The following is a 22406-nucleotide window of genomic DNA, read 5'->3' as shown; positions in this document are numbered from 1 at the left end:
GTTACCCTGGCAACGGGACCCAAACAGCCCCGTTGCCAGAGTAACGCGGAGCGTCACATCCTGGCGACGGCGGGTGCAGCGCGCACAGCCGTCCCCCGCGGCACGCATCCTGCCAGGAAATAGATTTCCCCCGCCGGCGTTTGGTAAGCCTATCAATGAGAAACAATACAAGCATGGGTATTAAAGCAGTTCCTGAACAGCAGCAGCCAGGAGGGGATCAGGACCCTAAGAGGCGTTCCCTTCCCAGCTTTCCTTGGGGTCATCCTGGAGACAGAAGGGAGGCTGGTGCTCCCAGGGGGCTACCAGCCTGACATCTGCTCTTGCCTTCTCATGACTCTCACAACATGAATGAGAACAGTGTGCTTGATCTCTGGGAGGAAGGCCCTTCTGGAGAGAGAAGCATCTGAGCATGCAAAAATAAACTGACGGGAGGCCAACAGGAGGGCCAGAGCTCCCCCCCCCCCCCCGTGTGGTGAAGGAAACCCAGAAGACGCTGAGCTGCAGACCGGAAGGTTGGTAGTTCGGCAGTTCTAGACCCGAGTGTGTCATGTGACGGGGGTAAGCTCCCATGTCTGGCCCTGACTCCTGCCAACCTAGCAGTTTGAAAGCAAGAAATTGCAAGTAGATAAATAGGTACCACTTCGGTGGGAAGGTAACAGCGTTCCGTGCGCCTTGGTGCGTAGTCCTGCTGGCCACATGACCATGGAAGTCTTCAGACAGCGCTGGCTCTTCGGCTTGGAAACGGAGATGAGCACCACCCCCTAGAGTCGGATATGACTGGCTTTCGAGCAAGGGAAACTTTTACCTCACTTGCACTCCCAATCTCTGGACAAGACTGGCTGATGCCTTCCTGGTGAGAACCTTTTATTTGTTTGTTTGTTTGTTTGTTTATTCGTTCAATTTATACCCCGCCCTCCCCGCCGAAGCAGGCTCAGGGCCACTGCATCCGAACAGTGAGAGGAGCAGACTGGTTGAAGTAATGCCTGAGGGAGGAGATTTGAGGCTTCTTTGGTTTGGTGCAGTGGTTAAGAGCGGCTGACTCTAATCTGGAGAACCGGGTTTGATATCCCACTCTCCACATGTAGCCAGCTGGGTGACCTTGGGTCAGTCACAGTCCTCTCAGAGCTCTCTTAGCCCCACTTACCTCATGGGGTGTCTCTTTTGGGGAAAGGAAGGGAAGGAGGCTGTAAGCCACTCTGAGACTCTTAGTGAAGGGTGGGATATAAATCCAACTCTTCTTCTTCTTTCCTGTCATGTGCTGAGAAGGAGTGCATGGGCCCAGGGTGGATAAGGGAAGGGCCATGGCTCAGTGGAAGAGCCTCTGCTTTGCATGCAGAAGGTCCCAGGTTCAAGTCCCAGCATATCCAGTTAAATGGACTTGGCAGGAGGTGATGTGAAAGACCTCTGCCTGAGACCCTGGAGAGCTGCTGCCAGTCTGAGTAGACAATACTGACCTTAATGACCAAGGGTATGATTCAGTTTAAGGCAGCTTGTTGTGTGACTGTTGACGTTGTGACCAAGAGAGAGCAAATGTGGCCCCAGGCCTATGACTAGCCAGATGAGGGGCGGAAGAGGGAAACAACAATAACTGCTTCCAGACCTTCTAGCGGCCTGGGGATCCTCATTGGTCTGCTTCTCTCCTGGCACTCAGTTCTGACAAATCACAGGTTTGTCTCCCAGCAAGAGCCAAACTCATCCTGAACAGTTTTTGAGAAGAGGCAGTAGACTGGTCAACCAGTTGAAATAACTTGGCACTGATAACCAGACCTGATGGGCAAGGGTTTTCCCAGGCTCCAAGTCCTGTTGTAACTGAACTGTTGTATGCTGCCCTGAGCCCACCTCAGCAGGCAGGGCAGGGTATACAATAAATAAATAAAATACCCAAGGAAGCATCAGCTTCCTCTTGATGAAACCCTACTGAAGCCTCCAGCGTGCATGGAGTCCAGACTGAAACCCAGCCCCAGCAGGGACTTTTGGGTGGTTGCCCCAGCACTCCCAAACAAGTCCATTTTCAGCCTTATAGTACAAAGAAAATGTGCTGATTTGGGGAGGAGCGCAAATGTGGGGTGCTTATGACTTTTTCCGCAGAAAAACAACAGCCCAAAGCATTGTGTGTGCATGAAAACTGCGAGTGTGGCTCTCCATGAGCTGTGGGTTGAGGACCATTCTAGACCCTCAAACGTTTCCTTTTTGCCAGCTACCCTTTTGCATTCCGCTTTCTGATAAATGGACAGCCAAGCCTTTGGGGAAGGACCTACCTGCTTTTTTCAGTTTTCATATGCCACCTCAACTGATGTTGGGGGTTTTTTTTTGCAAAATTTCTTTTATTTTCAGTTCTTATGTCTGGGGCAGTGAGGCTCTGTCTTCTTTGTGCTTGGGGGGCAAGAAGAGCGGGAGGCCTTCTGAAGCTCTGGCCCCACTGGTGGACCTCCTGATGGCACCTGGGTTTTGGCCACTGTGCGACACAGAAAGTTGGACTGGATGGGCCATTGGCCTGATCCAACATGGCTCCTCTTAGGTTCTTAACAACTGGCATCATTCAAAATCAAACCAACCATTAGGGTTGTCCATGGCAGCTTGGGAAATTCCCGGAGGCTTGGGAGTGGTGCCTCTGAAGGAACCATTCCTGCCCTCTGCTCCACACCTCCCCTTACCTGAGTGGACTTCATGGTGGCTCGTTTCTCTCTATCACATGGAGGAGGAGCTAGTGGAGTGACCAAGTGATCCATGTGATCAAGGGTGACTTTCCACTGGAGCCTGGGAAGATGAGAAAGCAGTGTGGTGTGAGATGCTGTTTGTCACACACACACACACACACACACACACACACACACACACACACACACACATTTTCTGCACCAGTCTCTTGAAAGTGACTCTCTCCAAATTTGCTTCAAGGTACAATTCAGGGTGCTGGGTTTGATCAAGGAAGGCTCCAGAGTCTTTGGCTAGACATCTCTGCCCACACAAGCAACCATCCTTTATGGGGGTATTTCTTATTTATTTATTTATGGAGATTTATACCCCGCCCTCCCCACAGAGCGGGCTCAGGGCGGCTTACAAGGGGCAAAGCCCATATAAAACAGATAAAAGCAATAAAAACATTAATAACAATTGTACTCAATTAGACAAGATGGTCTCCGGATACATGCCAGATGGTAGACAGACCGTTCTCCAGGGATGATGTTGTCCTATAGCCAATCCCAACCAGGTAAATCCGGTGGTATCGGTCACGCAGAAATAGTGGCAGATCTTCCCGGGCCATCCTTAACCCCGATGTTATCCACCACATTGGTGGCGGTGGTAGTGGCCACCTTATTTATCCACCTGCCCCCTTCCCCTTCTGGCCATATTTCTTCCTCGCCTCACCAAATCCATTGCTGAGTTCTGAGACCTTGACCCTGCAGGAAGCCATACCCTATGCTCCCTTCTTTCTCCCCCCCCCTTTTTTTATTAATCATTTCAACAAACACAACAATAATAAAACAAACATAAACAACCAACATTCACTATATAACATTGAGTTTTGTCAATATATAGTTATCTGCAGTATTATCATACTGCAGGCTGTGGAAGGTCCGTAGTTCAGCAGTTCGAGACCCGAGTGTGCTGCATGACGGAGTGAGCTCCCATCTCTAGTTCCAGCTCCTGCCAACCTAGCAGTTCGAAAGCAAGAAATTGCAAGGAGAAAAATAGGTACCACTTTGGAGGGAAGGGAACAGCGTTCAGTGCACCTTGGTGTTTAGTCATGCCGGCCACATGACCACGGAAACGTCTTCAGACAGCGCCGGCTCTTCGGCTTTGAAACGGAAGTGAGCACCACAACCTTAGAGTCGGACTCGACTGGCTTTCGAGCAAGGGAACCTTTACCTTTACTTATACATTTACTATTTCTGTTATTTTCGAAATAATTCGGGTTTTCTCGATCAAAACGTTTTTCCAGAAAAGGGTACCATTTCTCCAGGTAGTCTGAAGCAGCCAAGGGGTTTTCTGATCTCCAAATGCCTTCTGTTATTTTGTCCATTATGACATATTCCCAGATTTGACACCACCAGGCTTCCCTCCTCCCTTCTGAGGGATGCCAGTCTGAGCAGCTACAACTAGACTTTCCTGGTCAAGCCAGTCAGTGGAAGAGTCCAGCCCTGAAGCTGGAAACTACAAAAGTTTCTTTGCGTAACAGAAAAACTCCTTGAACATAGAAAACTAGCACTGCAAGGAGAAAGTTTCTGCCCAGGCTCTTTGTTTCTGTGAATCAGGTCAGTGACCTCATGTCTGTTCCACATGCCTGATGGGGGCCTTGTCTCTTTTCTTTCATCTTGGCACTGCTGACCCTAGAGAGATCCTGCAACTCTGATTCATAATCTCTCTGGGAGCTTTGAGGGAATCCCCACCCCATGCACACATACCCAGAGGAGTAGCCCACAACTTGGAGGACCAGGATTTCCAAAGGGATTTCCAAAGGGACCAGGATTTCCAAAGGGAAAAGAACAAAGGAAAGGCCTGCTGGGGCCAGGCAGGAAAGTAACAGAGGAAACTGAATAATTGTGTGGTGGTGGTGGGGTTTTCCCCCTCCTCTGTCTTCACCCCAAATTCCCCACTCCTTGACCCATCACATCCAAAGGAACAAGAAGTTCCCTTTCCTTTTCATGCCTCTCATGGGTCTTCATTCACCAGCTCTTTCTTTCTTTGTCTTTGCACTAAGAGGCTCTTTATGATGTGTGTGTGTGTGGGGGGGGGGGAACTAGGGGAAGAAGAGGCTGCAAACTGGTCTCTCTCCACTTTCAGTCCTGCACTTTGAGATCCTGCCCCTGAGGTCCTCTCCCCCCAAAGCCCCTTTGAACTAATCGAATCCCTGCCAGCCATTCAAACAGCAACCTGCCATTCCACTATCTGGGGGCTGTCATTCCACTCTGTGATCTGCCATTCCAGTCCCAGAACAGTTCTGCCGCTCCCAGGAGCAATCATTCCACTCTGGGGTCTGTCATTCCAGTCCCAGAACACTTCTGCTACTCCCAAGGGCTGTCTGTGATCTGCCACTCCCAGGGGCAATCATTCCACTCTGGGGTCTATTATTCCAGTCCCAGAACACTTCTGCTACTCCCAAGCATTGTTCCCTCTAAGCCGAGTTAGTGTGAGCTAGCTCACAGTTTTTTAGCCCCCGGCTCACGTATTTTTGCCTTAGCTCAGGAAGGATGGCTCCAGAGCACACTAATTTCTGCAGTAGCCAAATTTCTCGCTCACAACTTTAATACCAGTAGCTCACAAAGTAGGATTTTTGCTCACAAAACTTCACAGCTAAGAGGGAACATTGCTCCCAAGGGCTGTCTGTGATCTGCCACTCCCAGGGGCAATCATTCCACTCTGGGGTCTGTCATTCCAGTCCCAGAACACTTCCCAGAACAGAGCCAGTTTGGTGTCCTGGTTAAGTGTGCGGACTCTAATCTGGGAGAGCTGGGTTTGATTCCCCACTCCTCCACTTGCACCTGGCTGGATGGCCTTGGGCAAGCCATAGCTCTGATAAGAGCTGTTCTTGAAAAAGAGCATTCTGTCAAGAGCTCTCTCAGCCCCACCTACCTCACAGGGTGTCTGTTGTGGGGAGGGGAAAGGAAAGGAGCTTGTAAGCCGCTCTGAGACTCCTTTGGGTAGTGAAGGGCGGGGTATAAATCCAATCTCTTCTTCTTCTGCTGCTACTCCCAAGGCTTGTCAGGGTGGGGGTGGGGGCTGTCATCCAGACCACTGATTCTATTCTTGGGGACCATCATTCCACTCTAGGGTCTGTCACTCCAGCCCGAGAGCAGTCTATCTGGGCGCAGAGACAGGGATTGAAAATCCGTTTCACATTTCCACTGCAACTTTTTTTTTTGCTCTGGAACCTATCTCATCGGAGCGCACGCAAGTCAATTGGCACTCCCGGCGCCGAGGATCTCCAGGGGGCCTGCAAGCCTTTTCCATTGTTTCCAACCGGCAGTCCTGTCGTTCCGGGTCCCGAGGCCTTGGGGGGCCGGCTCACGCTCCCTTTTCTGGATCGTGGCGGCCTGCCCCCGACCTCCCTTTCATTTCCCACCCACCCCAGATTCCCGAGCCGAGCCTCTCCCCCAACCTGCCATGGGATCCCCCTGAACTCACCCTGGAGGGGGGAGCCGATGAAGCTGCACACGCCTGAGAACGACAAAGGCCGCTTTCCTACGTCCGGACTCCGGGCAGGAAGGAAGTGGCCTCCCCACCCTCTTCCCTTCTGTCCTCCTTTATTTTTGTTCCCTTCTCTCTGCAAAACGGGCTTTGCATTTCCTTGCTGCCGCCCCCGCGCCGCGCCGCAGACGCAGGATGAGCAAGGAGGCAGCGAGAGGGAATTGCTTGTGGAGACCAGCAACCTTTGAGAAGGGCGAGAGCAAAGCCTTGAATAATCTTTGGCAGCGGCAGATGTTCTCTGGCCTGCCTGCCTCTCTCTTTCTCTCCCCCTCCCCAGCCTCTTTCCAAGCAGGATCCAGCCCACCTCTTCCCTAATCGCAAATTCATCCTGGTTCCTGAAATCGTGCCAGGATCAGACCAATGGTGTCTGTCCCTCTGGTATTTGAGACGAAAGGTTTACACCCTAGAAGCAGGAAGGTGGGGGTAGATTCCCTCCTTTACTTTTTTGTCAGGGAGCATGAGGAGCATGAGCTGCTGAACTGCAGGCTGTGGAAGGTTAGTAGTTCAGCAGTTCAAGACCCGAGATGCCGCATGACGGAGTGAGCTCCTGTCTCTAGTTCCAGCTCCTGCCAAGCTAGCAGTTCCAAAGCAAGAAATTGCAAGGAGAAAAATAGGGACCACTTCGGTGGGAAGGTAACAGCGTTCCTTGCGCCTTGGTGTTTAGTCATGCCGGCCACATGACTACGGAAACGTCTTCGGACAGCGCTGGCTCTTCGGCTTTGAAATGGAGATGAGCACCGCAACCCTAGAGTCTGACTCGACTGGCTTTCGAGCAAGGGAACCTTTACCTTTATGAGGGTCAAGGGTGAACAGGGCAGCCTGCTGATGATAAAGGCACGTGCTGTGCCCTCAGAAGGGATGCCTTTAGCACCAAGGAACCATCCCTGGGCCTGGACGGAGGGGGGGCTCTTGATCAATGTTCCCTCTAAGCTGTGGAGTCTTGCGAGCAAAAATTCTACTTTGTGAGCTACTGGTATTAAAGTTGTGAGCGAGAAATTTGGCTACTGCATAAATTAGTTTGCTCTGGAGCCCGCCTTCCTGCGCTAAGGCAAAAATGTGTGAGCTGAAGGCTAAAAATCTGTGAGCTAGCTCACACTAACTCAGCTTAGAGGGAACAGTGCTCTTGATGGTGATTCAGTCCTTAGGCATGTAGCTAGATGGGATGCGGACCCGTGTACTGGCTGAATGGTGACTTGCCTGCCTGGTGCAAAGGTAGCAGACGTTATGTGTGGTCTAGATAGGCTGGTAGACAGCGCTGGGGAGGAGCCAGCAGTCGTGGTACATGTTGGTACCAACGATGTGGGGAAATGTAGTCCTGTGGTCCTGGAGGAAAAATGTAGGCTGCTAGGCAGGAGATTCAAGGCCAGGACCTCCAAGGTAGCCTTCTTATATGTGATACCTGTTCCAGGCACAGGGCCGGAGAGACAGGCACAGATCAGGCGTCTCAGTGCATGGATGAGACGATGGTGTAGGGAGGAAGGGTTCAGGTTTGTTAGGCACTGGGATGCTTTTTGGAACATGCAGGAGCTGTACGAAAGAGGTGGCCTCCGCTTGTCCTGGGAAGGGACCAGGCTGCTGGTGCTTAAAATCTAAAAGGTGGCAGAGCAGTTTTTAAACTAAATCTTGGGAGAAAGGCGACAGGAGATAAAATGTTTCTGATTCAGGATGGCTCATCTTTGAGCGATTAAAGGGTGACTATTACTGTTCTAGAGGGAAACGGATTAGGACTGGCCACTGAGAGGGTGACAAAGAGTATTGACTGCCTGACAAGGTCTAGAGGCCACAGAAGGAAGGCTGCAGGCCATATTTCCTGCGATATTATAGATGTTTATATACAAATGCTAGAAGTGTCCAAGGTAAAATGGGGGAGCTGGAATGCTTAGTGTCAGAGGAGAACACAGACATTATGGACATTTCAGAAACTTGGTGGGATGAGGATAATCAGTGGGATACAGTGATTTCTGGATATAAATTATATCAGAAGGATAGAGAGGGAAGGGTCGGAGATGGAGTGGCTGTCTACGTCAGAGAGGGTGATCCAGTAAGACTGAAAATGTAAGAGAAATAGATTCACTTCAAGAAATGCTATAGGTGGAAATAGTGTGGCCAAAAGGAAGCTAAACTCTGGGAGTTTGTTATTGCCCACCAGATCAAAGATTAGAGGCTGATTTAAAAACAGCAAAAGAATTAAGGAAAGCAGCTAGACAAAATAATTGTGTTGCACTAGCATACCTGAAAGATGGTCCAGCCTCCGCTTGAAAACGTCCAGCGAAGGAGCATCCACCACCTCCCGAGGGAGACTGTTGCACTGCTCAACCACTCTTACAGTTAGGAAGTTTCTCCTGATATTTAGCTGGTAACGACTCCCTCGTAATTTCCATCCATTAGATCTAGTCTTGCAATCCGAAGCAAGAGAGAATAGATCTGCTCGCTCTTCTACATGGCAGCCCTTCAAATACTTGAACACTGCAATCATGTCCCCTCTAAGCCTTCTCTTTCCCAGGCTAAACATACCCAACCTTTTCAGCCTTTCCTCATAAGACTTGGATTCCAACCCTCTCACCATCCTGGTTGCCCTCTTCTGGACACGCTCGAGCTTGTCAACATCCTTCCTAAAATGTGGTGCCCAAAACTGGACACAGTACTCCAGGTGGGGCCTGACCATAGCAGAATAGAGCGGAACTACCACCTCCCTTGATCTGGACACAATGCTTCTGTTTATGCATCCTAAGATTGCATTAGCTTTCTTCACAGCCACATCGCACTGCAGGCTCATGTTTAGCTTGTGATCAACCAGAAAACCAGATCCCTTTCACATGTGCTGCTGTCAAGCCAAGTCCCTCCCAGTCTATATCTATGCCTTTAATTTTTTGTACCTAAGTGTAGGACTTTGCATTTATCTCTATATACCAGTGATGGCGAACCTTTTAGAGACAGAGTGCCCAAACTGCGATCCAAAACCCACTTATTTATCGCAAAGTGCCAACACGGCAATTTAACCTGAATACTGAGGTTTTACTTTAGAAAAAACAACCCATACATTAACTTAAGATGATCCAAACAAAGTAAGGAAAGCAATCCCAAATGCTTTCATTTTCTTAAAATTATTTGGCAGAGAATTCGACACTTTAATGCTGGTCTGGGCCTGGCTGGGGCGATGGCACGCGTGCCCACAGAGAGGGCTCTGAGTGCCACCTCTGGCACCCGTGCCATAGGTTCGCCACCACTGCTATATACCATGGAGCAGATGGTTACTGAACCTACCAGGGGGGAGGTGATCCTAGACTTGGTCCCAAGAAATAGATATAAATGTGATAGCACTGGTTGGGAACAGTGACTATAATGCTATTAAGTTTAACATGTATGTAAATAGGGGGTTGCCCCAAAAGACCAACACAACCACATTTAAGTTTAGAAGGGGTAACTTCTCTCAAATTAGGGGGCTAGTGAAAAAGAAACTGAAAGGAAAGCAGCTAGACAAAATCAGGAGAAGGGTCAAATCCCTTCAGGAAGCTTAAAACTACAATCCCGGAAGCTCAGATAAAATGTATGCCACAAGTTAGGAGAAGTACAAATAGGTATTTAAGAGGCCTGTGTGGTTAACAAACAAAGTAATGGAAGCAGTAAATGGTAAGGATTCCTTTAAGCGGTGGAAGGCTAGTCCGAGTGAGGAAAATAAAAGGGAACACAGGCAGTGGCAAATAAAATGCAAGCTTCTGACAGGCAAAAAGGGAATATGAGGAGCATATTGCAAAAAACATAAAGACCAACAATAAAAATTTCTTCAAATACATTAGAACAAATCTAGAGTCCAGTGGGGGTACCTTCAAGACCAACAAAGGTTTATTCAAGGTATGAGCTTTCGTGTGCAAGGCACACTTCTTCAAATACACTGGAATGGTAGATGAGGTTCTAAACTTATAGACAGAGGTTTAACAGCAAATTAACATGTAACATGATGATGTTTAAGTTGTGCAATGTGAAAAACTAAATAACAAGTAAAGGTTATAAGGTCAACAGTTGCAAAGCAATAAATATGTCCAAATAGCAGATGAAGGTCTAAAGGGTTTTTTCCCCTAATTGTGGGAAGTAACAGAATCTTAATTATCTCCTCTCGGGCATGGAGGGCACTTAACAGTCTATTTTGAGCTGGATGTAATGTTGTCAGCAGACATCCATTCAGTATGCTAATATACTGTTCTGAAAAAGAAATACACTTAAATACAGAGGATTTATAGTCCTTCTGGTTGAGTATACATATGTGAGGACTGAATGAGTTAGCATATGAAATGGGATGGGATAAAAATCAATGTCCCTGTTGAGTCCTGGGGAGGTTTTTTTGTTCCAAGTGTTGTAATAACTTGTAATTCAGCAATTTCCCTTTCCATTCTGTTCCCGAAGTTCCTTTTTAATAAAAGAGCTACTTTGAGGTCATCCACTGAATGTCCTGGAAAGTTAAAAAAATGTTCTCCTACAGGCTTCTCCATCTTGTGACTCCTGATATCAGATCTTTGTCCCTTTACCCTCTAGCGTTGGGTTTGCCCTATGTAGAGAACTGAAGGGCATTGTTGACATTTAATGAGGTTAAGGCGCTGAATTGCAGACTGGAAGGTCAGTAGCTTGGAAGTTCGGGACCCAAGTGCTGCGTGACGGGGGTGAACTCCCCTGTCGGGCCCTGACTCCTGCCAACCTAGCAGTTCGAAAGCAAGAAATTGCAAGTAGATAAATAGGTACCACTTCAGTGGGAAGGTAACTGCGTTCCGTGTGCCTCGGCATTTAGTCATGTCGGCCACATGATCACGTAGAAGTCCTCGTACAGTGCTGGCTCTTTGGCTTGGAAACGGAGATGAGCACCACCCCCTAGAGTCAGATTCAACTGGCTTTTGAGCAAGGAAAACCGTTACCTTTGCCTTTACAATGTTAGAAGATGAGCAAATGAATGAGCCCCTGATGGTGTAGTTGATGTTGTTAGGTCCAATGATTGTGTTCTCTGGGTGTATGTGGCAGCAAAGTTGGCATCTGGGTTTATTGCAAGTTGTGGTCCGAGTGCCCATGTTCAAATGAGATGTTGCATTATTGTGGGTGAGGAGTTGTTTGAGACAAGGGGGTTGTCTCTGTGGAAGAAGAAGAGGAAGAGGAGGAGGAGGAGATTGGATTTATACCCCACCCTTCACTCGGAGTCTCAGAGCAGCTTACAAACTCCTTTCCCTTCCCCTCCCCACAACAGACACCCTGTGAGGTAGGTGGGGCTGAGAGAGCTCTTTCAAGAACTGCTCTTTCAAGGACAGCTCTGACAGAACTATGGCTTGCCCAAGGTCATCCAGCAGCTGCAAGTGGAGGAGTGGGGAATCAAACCCGGTTCTCCCAGATTAGAGTACACACACCTAACCGCTACAACAAACTGGTTTGCCCCCCAGAACTTGTGAAAGAGAGACCTTTTTGGTCTCCTGGAGAACTGCAGCATCTCCTCTTCCGCTTTCCCCAGATTTCTGCTGCAGCCTCCCCTGCATGTGAACTGTTTATCACTCTAGTGCAGGGGTGTCAAACATGCGGCCCGGGGGCCAAATCAGGCCCCCGGAGGGCTTCTATCAGGCTCACGGTGGAACTGGCCGTCTCCTACTTTCAGTTCTGCTGCTGCTGCTGCATCATAGCTTGCTTCACCAGACTCTCTTAATCACTCAGCTGTTTCATGTTTTAACCTGGGTCCTAGACTCAGACCTCTGAGCATGAGATTTCTGTGGTGAATGTCAATAAATCAAAAGTAGGTTTGCAGCTTACAGATACCCACTTGAACACATTGCAAGATTGCAACAGCACAGACATAGTGATGCAATAATTCAGCGCAAGAGATGTCAGTTATCAGATACTGTTAAATAAACAAAATACTGCAAGAGTGCTAATATTTTAAGCATGTTTTTATTTTCAGTTTAAAAGTCTTTGTATTTGTGTCCTTTATAAAGTTTATATCTCTGCTACCTGGCATTACATTTTATGACACACATGGCCTGGCTCAACAAGGTCTCATTTATGTCAGATCTGGCCCTCATAACAAATGAGTTCGACACCCCTGCTCTAGTGTGTGTTAGGCTGGAGACCAACTCTCTGGGCTGAGCACCCTGTCCTATTCTCTCCCCCCGCTCTGTCTCCCCCCCCCCCCCCCCCGGTCATTAGTGTTTTGAAGCTGGCCCTGGATTATACTGGAAACTTACAGCGACCACAGTGGTATGTGGTCACAAATATAGGAACCATGCACAATCTTCAATACATGTAAAAATCCAAAATCTATGTATTGATATAAAGGTAAAGGTTCCCTTGCTCAAAAGCCAGTCGAATCCGACTCTAGGGTTGCGGTGCTCATCTCCGTTTCAAAGCCGAAGAGTCAGCGCTGTCCGAAGACATTTCCGTGGTCATGTGGCCGGCATGTCTAGACACCAAGGTGCACGGAACGCTGTTACCTTCCCACTAAAGTGGTTCCTATTTATCTACTTGCAATTTCTTGCTTTCGAACTGCTAGGTTGGCAGGAGCTGGAACTAGAGACGGGAGCTCACTCCGTCATGCGGCACCCGGGTCTCGAACTGCTGAACTACCGACCTTCCACAGCCTGCAGTTCAGCGTCTTAACCACTTGAGCCACCGCAGCTCCTATGTATTGATATGATGTATTTATTTGTATGATGAATATATATATTTGGAAGGTTGAAAGTTTCAAAATCTTTGTATGAATTTTTTTTTGGAAAAGTTTAGGGATTTTGTGATTGTATTGATTAATGCTTGACACCATCATTTAAAATTTAATACTGTGATGCATAGTGTTACTACACTGCCCAAACTGGTTAAGGAACTCCTCTGAACCTTTCCACATGATGATGATGGAGAAGAAGAGATTGGATTTATACCCTGCCCTTCACTTGGGGTCTCAGAGCAGCTTACAAACTCCTTCCCTTCCCCTCCTCACAACAAACACCCTGTGAGGTAGGTAGGGCTGAGAGCGCTCTGAGAACTGCTCTTGGAGAACTGTGACTGACCCAAGGTCACACCAGCAGCTGCATCTGGAGGAGTGGGGAATCAAGCCCGGTTCTCCCAGTTTAGAGTTTGTGCACTTAACCATTACACCAAACCACTACATCATCCAAGTACCTTTTATATAGGATCATGCTGAGCCAGTTTCGTGTAGTTGTTAAGAGTAGTGGTCTCCAGTCTGGAGAACCAGGTGTGATTCCCCACTCCTCCACATGCAGCTGTTGGGGGACCTTGGGGCAGTCAAAGTTCTCTCAGGGCTCTCTCAGCCCCACCCACCTCACAGGGTGTCTGTTGTGGGGAGAGGTAGGGAAGGAGATTTTAAGCTGCTCTGAGACTCTAAGTGAATGGCAGGGTATAAATCCAATCTCCTCCTCCTCTTCTCCCCTATAGATATATTATCTCTCTGGAGGATGAAGGTGTTTCCTAATCTGTCCATGAACAAATCTGCTAATTCTGGGGCAGGGCCGCAAAAATGGGAGCTCTTCCGCCAGGCATTTAGGTAAGGAGCTGCGTTTCATCGTCTATGCCCTGTGCCAACACCATTTCTAGCCTGGGCCCGCCGATAGTGGATCCCACCGCTGAACTTATGTTTTCATATGCACTTTATCACAGCTTGATTACCATCACTATGTTAATTGGTTTTAATAACTATGTTGTGTATTTTATACTGATATCTATACTGTTGTTTTATCTATTGCTTTCTTATGTAAGCTGACCTGACCCTGCCTCAGCAGGGGGGGCGGGGTAAAAAAAAATCAAATCAAATATATTTTTTAAAAAATTACACCCCATGGCTGTGCCTCAGATCTGCCATGTCTCTGCTGGAATGCAAATTTTAAAGACCTTCTGCACAGATTTTCACATAAATGCGAAGTGTTATGATTAAAAAGCATTGTCCTTGAAACTGGAAAAAAATTCATCAAACATAACCCAGCCAAGCGGCATAAAAAAGATGCAGGGGCGGGAGGGGAGGGGGGCGCCTGGTATAGCATTCCCTCTTATCCAAAACATTCTACAAGAAGTCCAGAGACTCATCTGGTGGAACGTTTGTGTATGAAGAAACGACATCCATAGTAACAAAAATAGCCTCCTGCAATACCTCCTGACTGCTGCTGTTGTTATTATGGTTTTAAAAATCCATTGCGTCTCACAAACAAGATGCAGTGCAGGTTTTAAGAAGGAATCCAGATACGTTGCCAGAGGTTCCAAAATCGAGCCATAGCCTGAGACAATAGGTCTACCGGGAGTTGGGGAGGTACCTTTATGGATTTTAGGCAAGAGGCAGAAGGGTGGCACTCTACCTGCAGTATCCAATAAGAAGTCATATGTGGACTTATAAATATAGCGCTTCAGTAGTGCTTTCTCTAAGATACTCACAATGTTTCCCCGATCATAGAAGAATGGTTCTCTGTGATCCTTTCATAGTGATTGGGGTTATTCAGCTGTCTAAATGCCTCCCAAATATAATCATTTCTGGCCCCTATTGCTACGGCACCCTTATCTGCCGGTTTTAAAAATAACTTCACTTTTTAACATGCTCTGTTCCAGTCTGTTTGAATTATGCCAAAAGAGCAACCATGAATGTTCAGGTTTTTACATTTCTTCCTCTACATTCTCCTGAAAGACCAGTAAAGGTAAAGGTTTCCCTTGCTCAAAAGCCAGTCGAATCCGACTCTAGGGTTGCGGTGCTCATCTCCGTTTCAAAGCCGAAGAGCCAGCGCTGTCTGAAGATGTTTCCGTGGTCATGTGGCCGGCGTGACTAAACACCAAGGCGCATGGAACGCTGTGACCTTCCCACTGAAGTGGTCCCTATTTATCTACTTGCAATTTCTTGCTTCCGAACTGCTAGGTTGGCAGGAGCTGGAACTAGAGATGGGAGCTCACTCCGCCATGCGGCACACTCAGGTCTCGAACTGCTGAACTACCGACCTTCCACAGCCTGCAGTTCAGCGTCTTAACCACTTGAGCCACCGCAGCTCCAAAAGACCAGTACGCTAGGATTTTTTGTAGAGACAAACACAGATTTGGGTCTAAATGTATTTTTAAGTGAGGCATCATCTACTGAATTTCTGTCCTTGAAAAACAACCAAAGTCTGATCTTTCTAAACATATGCTGTATTTCAGACATCAGTCTGAAAGGATCATGACAGAGTGTGGGACAAAAGAAAAGCCTTTCCTCAAAACTGATAGTTCTGTTTCAGACAAACTACTATTTGAAAGACTAATTGTGGTTTCTTAAATCCTGCGGTTTGTGGACCATTCTGGTTTCCCCTAATCTCTGTCTCTTGTCTGGTTTCCCTAAAAACTACTAGTAGTCCTCCCATAAGAAAAATGTCTAGAGCCAGTGGATGAAGATGAATCATCCAAAGTTCTTCCCACTGTTGTGGTTTTTCTACTGTTATATGTACCAGAAATACTGTGTTTATGTGAGGACCGACCATAGCCATTATTTTCTTCATAATCCTTAATGTCTCTTTGAAACTTTTAAAAGTCTTGTTCCTTCAACTGTAAGCATTGGTTTTCTATTTCCTTATCCAACAAGGTGAATTTTCCCATGAACCTAGTCTCACCCACAGTTCCCTGGATCTTATCCTTGAGTTGTTGCATTTTCTTGCTCAAGTTTAGAGCTCTCCGCCACTGCTGATTCTATCAGCAGGGCCATCAGATCCAAAGAACAGTTGTTCAAAATAGCAAAGCACCTCTCTTTAAAAGTATCAACATAGGGACACATACCAGGTTGTTTCTAAGGCCCCGGGGAATAACTTGTTTTCTAAAATAATCCCTTAAAGCCCCTGCATGCATGTCTATCTTCATTTTCCTGTAGCTGGATTTGTCCCCACACCCCATCATAATTATTTTCAGATTGGTGCTCTCAGATGTCATGCTGCAAGAGACCCAGACTGATTTTTTTTGGTGACTTCCAACACTGATGCTGAGTGCCACTGTTGGTGTAGTGGTTAAGTGTGCGGACTCTAATCTGGGAGAGCCGGGTTTGATTCCCCACGCCTCCACTTGCACCTGGTTGGATGACCTTGGGCAAGCCATAGTTCTGATAAGAGCTTTTCTTGAAAAAGATCGGTTTCTGTCAGAGCTCTCTCAGCACCACCTACCTCACAGGGTGTCTGTTGTGGGGAGGGGAAGGGAAAAGGAGTTTGTAAGCCGCTCTGAGACAGCTTTGGGTAGTGAAGGGCGGGGTATAAAAACCAATCCGTCGTCATCTTCCTTACATGAGCCGACTCAGGATTTTATAACTTCTTTGTTTGCTCTGGGTCTCTGAAAGAGGCGGACTTAATCTTTTGCCCTGGACTTAATGTTTTGTACTGAGGCTTTGAACTAAAGAAACTTTCATTCTTGAATCTTCATAATTCTCTGTACTGAATACTGGGGGGAGGAGACAATCCAGGTTAAAACACTGGGTTTGTTTTTGCCCCAGGGGGCCATGCTGAACCAGTAAGGAACTCAGTCAGATTCAGTAATCTAACTGAAGCACAGTAGTCAGTTCTCCTTAGAATAAAGTGAATATCAGAGTACCATAAATACTCAAGATAAAATTCAATACATGGATAGAAAATCAAAGCCACAGTAACCAGGCAGATTACTACAATGCATTCTAAATGGGTCTTTCCTTCAAGTCAGAATTCCCAGCCGGGACAGAATGCTGCAACTCAGTTACTATTCAGGGTCAGGCACAGAAGACATCTGATCTATAACTGAGTTGTTCCTTGGGAGATTCTTCAGATTATCAGTTCATTCCAAAACCCTTGCTGTTACCTACAAAGTCTTTCAGGACCTATGTCTTACAGATCTATGGGACCACAGCTCTCACTTTGATCTGCCACAATCACTTTGCTCATTTTAGCAAAGATAATGGTGAGACTGACATGACACATAGAAAAGGGTTCTTTCATGTAGCTGCCGCTTGGAGGGGCCTGTTTGATGAAGTCAGGAAGGCTCCCACAATTTTAGCATTCCACAGAAAGCATGAAACCAAAGTTTATGAGGGGATTTTCAGGACGGGATTAAGATTATGGATTGAAGCATTGAAAATTTTTAAACACTTTATGTACTGTATGTATAATATGTACTGTACATATGTACATATGTATGTATAATTATGTACTGTATGTATAATATGGTTCTATTGCACTGCTTTCTGATTTTCTAATCGAATTTATCTTGATATAATGCCTTTCTACACTCCAGGTATTTATATCATTTCATTTCCTCTCTTTATGAATTTTTCAATAGGGAGTAAGGTTTCCACTCTTACTGAGGTTTGTTCAACACTCCAGACATTTATTTGATTTCTTCTCTGCATGGAATCTTTCATGGGAAGACAGTTGACTTTTTTGTCCAAAGTTCTCCCCACATTCCAGGCATTTCTATGTCTCCCCTCCCCGTAATAAAGTTTTTGATGAGACGTAAGGTCTGTACTATGACAAAAGCTTTCCCCACATTCTAGGCATTTCTATGATTTCTCCCCTGTATGAAGTTTTTGATGGGACATAAGGTGTGTATTCTGACGGAAGCTTTTTCCACACTCCAGGCATTTATATGGTTTCTCCCCTGTGTGAATTCTTTGATGGGAAGTAAGATTTGTACTACATCTAAAGCTTTTCCCACACCCCAGGCATTTGTATGGTTTCTCCCCTGTATGAATTCTTAGATGGGATTTAAGGCTGTCTCTCCGACAGAAGCTTTTTCCACACTCCAGGCATTTATATGGTTTCTCCCCTGTGTGAATACTCTGATGAGAAGTAAGCTTGTCCCTCCGACTGAAGCTTTTCCCACACTCCGGGCACGTATACGGTTTCTCCCCTGTGTGAATTCTTTGATGAGAAGTAAGATTTTGACTACTCCTGAAGTTTTTCCCACAATCTAGGCATTTATAGGGTTTCTCCCCTGTATGAATACTTTGATGGCGAGCAAGGGTTAAATTGTAGCAGAAGCTTTTCCCACACTTCAGGCATTTATATGGTTTCTCCCCTGTGTGAATACTTTGATGGGAAATAAGGTTATCACTTCGACTGAAGCTTTTCCCACACTCCAGGCATTTATATGGTTTCTCCCCTGTATGAATACTTTGATGGTGAGCAAGGTTTAAATTGTAACACAAGATTTTTCCACACTCCAGGGATTTATACGGTTTCTTCCCTGTGTGAATCCTTTGATGAGAAGTAAGATTATCACTCCGACTGAAGCTTAGCCCACACTCTAAGCATTTATAAGGTCTCTCCCCTGTGTGAATTCTTTGATGGGAAGTAAGGTTATAACTCTGACTGAAGCTTTTTCCACACTCCAGGCATTTGTATGGTTTCTCCCCTGTGTGAATTCTTTGATGGGTAGTAAGACTTGTTCTACTCTTGAAGCTTTTCCCACATTCCAGGCATTTATACGGTTTCTCGCATGTGTGAATTCTTTGATGGGAAATAAGGTGGTCACTCCGACTGAAGCTTTTCTCACACTCCAGGCATTTATATGGTTTCTCCCCTGTGTGAATTCTTTGATGGGAAGTAAGGCTGTAACTCTGACTGAAGCTTTTCCCACACTCCAGGCATTTATATGGTCTCTCCCCTCTGTGAATTCTTTGATGGATAGTAAGGGTTGGACTACTATTGAAGCTTTTTCCACACTCCGGGCACATATGTGGTTTCTCGCCTGTGTGAATTCCTTGATGGGAAGTCAGGTGGTGACTTCGACTGAAGGTTTTTCCACACTCCAGACATTTATAAGGTTTCTCCCCTGTGTGAATTTTTTGATGAGCAGTAAGATTTGGACTACTTTTGAAGCTTTTCCCACACTCCAGGCATGTATATGGTTTCTCCCCCGTGTGAATTCTTTGATGAGAAAGAAGAGTTGGACTTCTCCTAAAGCTTTTTCCACACTCTAGGCATTTATATGGTTTCTCCTCTCTGTGAATTCTTTGATGAGTAGTAAGACTTGGACCACTTTTGAAGCTTTTCCCGCACTCCAGGCATTGATATGGTTTCTCCCTTGTGTGTATTCTTTGGTGGTAAGCAAGGCTTGAACTTTGACTGAAGCTTTTCCCGCACTCCAGGCATTTATATTTTTTCTTCCCTGTTTGCATTCTTTGCACACCACCTGCTGAAAGAAAGAGAAACCTAGCATGAACATTGTGAAAAAATGGAGCACAAACATTAGGGAATTGAAATACGCTGACACTTGTAGGGAGTACATGAGTTTAAAGGTTTGTCAACAAGACACACTTTCAATTCTTCCTAGGGAATGTGGTCTTGTGACATCCTACAGTGTACTTACAGATCAGCCGCTTGTGGCAGAAAAAGAGAAGTAACATTTCCCTAGGAAAGTTACTCCTTCCCTGACACAAACTGCAAATGAAAAGGAAGCAACAAGCCAGTGAGTTGAGTGATGTAGGTCACAGATACTTATTTCCTTCTCTCTATGTCAGAGGAATGTCAGAGACTCAGAACTGAGGTGGGTTTTGGCCTGACATGTTTGACCCCCCCCATTCTTTGCATGGACTAGGTCCCACACTCAGTGCTGGCAGCTCCGGTTCAACAAATCACAGAGAGTACAGGGGTGGGAAACATCCTTTCCAGAGACCCCTGACACTCCAAGAGGTAATACTCTGCTTGAGCTGGAAAACACGATTGGACTTGGAAGAAGGAAGTTGCCCATTTTCATATGTTCAAGGCTGTAGAAATCCACCAGCCCATGGAGGAAGCACAAGTAAGACACAGTCAAACCACAAACCTGGCAATCACTCCTCTTCCTTGGAGAACTGGGTAAACAGCTCATCATAAGAACATTAGACAGCCATGTTGGATCAGGCTAATGGCCCATCTAGTCCAACACTCTGTGTCACACAGTGGCCAAAACCTAAATGCCATCAAGAGGTCCACCAGCGGCCACCCACTGTTGCCCTCAAAGCACCAAGAATACAGAGCATCACTGCCCAGACAGAGTGTTCCCTCTATACCTTGTGGCTAATAGCCACTCTTGGATCTCTGGCTCCATGTTTACCCAATCCCCTCTTGAAGCTGTCTATGCTTGTAGCCACCATCACTCCCTGCGGCAGTAAATTCTATGGGTTAATCACTCTTTGGGTGAAGAAGTACTTCCTTTCATCTGTTCTAAACCTACAGCTCATTCATTTCATTGAGTGCCCATGAGTTCTTGTATTGTAAGAAAGGGAGGAAAGTACTTCTCTCTCTATGTCATGCATAATTTTGTAAACCTGTACAACCGGGGTGTCAAACGTAAGGCCTGAGGCTCTTGTGACCTGCAGGGAACTGGTGGAAGAGAGGGAAACAAGAATGTTCAGGGGTGAGTGGGCGGATCCACCTCGATTGTGGCTCCAGCACAGGGGAACAACCTTGTATGCGGCAGTCAAGCGGCGAGGGAGCATCTCCCTTGCACGGCATTGCTGGCTCTCCAGTCCGCCCATGTGGTTTTCCTGCTGCACCAGGCCATGGGGCTGTCCTCCTGCCCATGGGGCTTTGCAGTGAGGACACACAGACTTGGAGCTTACCAGCCACTGTCCCTTATAAAGTTTACATCTCCACTACCTGGTGTTGCGCTTTATGGCGCACATGGCCCAGCCGAACAAACTGACATCTATGTCAGATCCAGCCATTGTTAATAAATGAGTTCGACACCTCTGCCCTATCATGTCGCCCCTCAAATGTCATGTCTCCAGGCTAAAGAGACCTAATTTCTTTAACCTTTCTTCATAGGGAAGGAAGAGATAATAATATATTTTTTGAGGTGCGGTGCCCAGAACTGTATACAATATTACAAATGAGGCTGCACCACAGATTTTGTATCTTATTTGCCACTGCCTGTGCTCCCTTTTATTTACCTCACTCGGACTAGCCTTCCACCAATTTAAGGAACCCTTCTTACCTTTTATTACATCTGTTACTTTGTTTGTTAACCATGCAGGCCTTTTTTAATACCTACCTTTCCTAATCTGTGGTATACATTTTATTGGAGCTTCCAGGACTGTATTTTAAACAGTCTCCAAGCTTCCCAAAGGGATTTGACCCTCCTTACCTTTCCTTTCACTTCCTTCTTCACAAGCCCCCTCATTTGAGAGAACTTACCCCTTTTAAAGTTAAATGGGGTCATGTTGGGTCTTTTTGGGCAGCTCCCTATTTACATAAATGCTAAAGTTAATAGTATTACGGTCACTGTTCCCAACCCACGCTATCACATTTAGATCTGGGTGTGATCTTGGATGCCTCCTTATCAGTGGAGGTAAAAGGTTCCCTTGCTCGAAAGCCAGTCAAGTCCGACTCTAGGGTTGCGGTGCTCATCTCCGTTTCAAAGCCGAAGAGCCAGCGCTGTCCGAAGAAGTTTCTGTGGTCATGTGGCCGGCGTAACTAAACACCGAGGCGCACGGAACGCTGTGACCTTCCCACCAAAGTGGCACCTATTTATCTACTTGCAATTTCTTGCTTTCGAACTGCTAGGTTGGCAGGAGCTGGAACAGAGACAGGAGCTCACTCCGTCATGCGGCACCCGGGTCTCGAACTGCTGAACTACCGACCTTCCACAGCCTGCAGTTCAGCGTCTTAACCACTTGAGCCACCGCAACTCCTTATCAGTGGAGGCCCAGATCACAAATGTTGCCAGACTGACATTTTTCCAGCTGCGCCAGGTCAGGCAACTGGCTCCCTACCTGTCCCATCCTGACCTAGTCACAGTAATCCATGCAACACTTCCCCTGAGGCTGACCTAGAAACTCCAACTGGTCCAGAATGTGGTGGTGCGGGTCCTTAAAGGGACCCCGCGAACAGCACACATTCAACCTGTGCTGTGAGAACTGCATTGGCTCCCGGTGGAGTACCGGATCAGGTTCAAGTTTCTGGTGTTAACCTTTAATGTCCTAAATAGTCTGAAAACAACATGTCTTCGGGACTGCCTCTCCTGGTATACCTCCTAAAGAGCCCTGCGCTCAGCAGATAAGGACTTACTGGTGGGTCCCTGGCCTGAGGAATGTCTGGCTGTCCTCGACCAGAGCCAGGGCTTTATTTGCCAAAGCCTGTGCTCCCTTTTATTTACCTCACTCAGACTACCTTCCACTGGTCTAAGGTGCACTGGCTCCAACCTGGTGGGACTTGCTGCTGAATAATATCTGTGCTCTGTGGGTCTTAATGCAGTTCTGCAGGGCCTGTAAAGCACAGATGTTCTGCCAGGTGTTTGGCTAAGGA

General features: G+C 46.8%; 1 protein-coding gene and 1 pseudogene across 2 annotated transcripts in view; one reads left to right on the top strand and one right to left on the bottom strand.

The window, feature by feature from the left end:
* LOC107115507 overlaps nucleotides 1-22406 on the top strand; it is a 259349-nt pseudogene that overhangs the window by 42281 nt on the left and 194662 nt on the right.
* The window catches only part of LOC107115506 (zinc finger protein 420-like), a 157667-nt gene continuing 152833 nt past the window's right edge, over nucleotides 17573-22406 (bottom strand). Inside the window, exon 13 of one of the 2 annotated variants that reach the window (XM_015417226.1) lies at nucleotides 17573-18728. In XM_015417226.1, coding sequence (XP_015272712.1) covers nucleotides 17678-18728 — 1051 coding nt within the window. In that variant the 3' untranslated portion in view covers nucleotides 17573-17677. Of the gene's footprint in view, nucleotides 19312-22406 lie in introns of both variants that reach the window. The other variant, XM_015417227.1, reaches the window with a different exon arrangement.

This window comes from Gekko japonicus, unplaced genomic scaffold (genome assembly GCF_001447785.1).
Source record: "Gekko japonicus isolate JY-2015 unplaced genomic scaffold, Gekko_japonicus_V1.1 scaffold1562, whole genome shotgun sequence".
Classification (NCBI taxonomy): domain Eukaryota; kingdom Metazoa; phylum Chordata; class Lepidosauria; order Squamata; family Gekkonidae; genus Gekko; species Gekko japonicus.
This window is presented reverse-complemented; position numbering and strand designations above follow the sequence as displayed.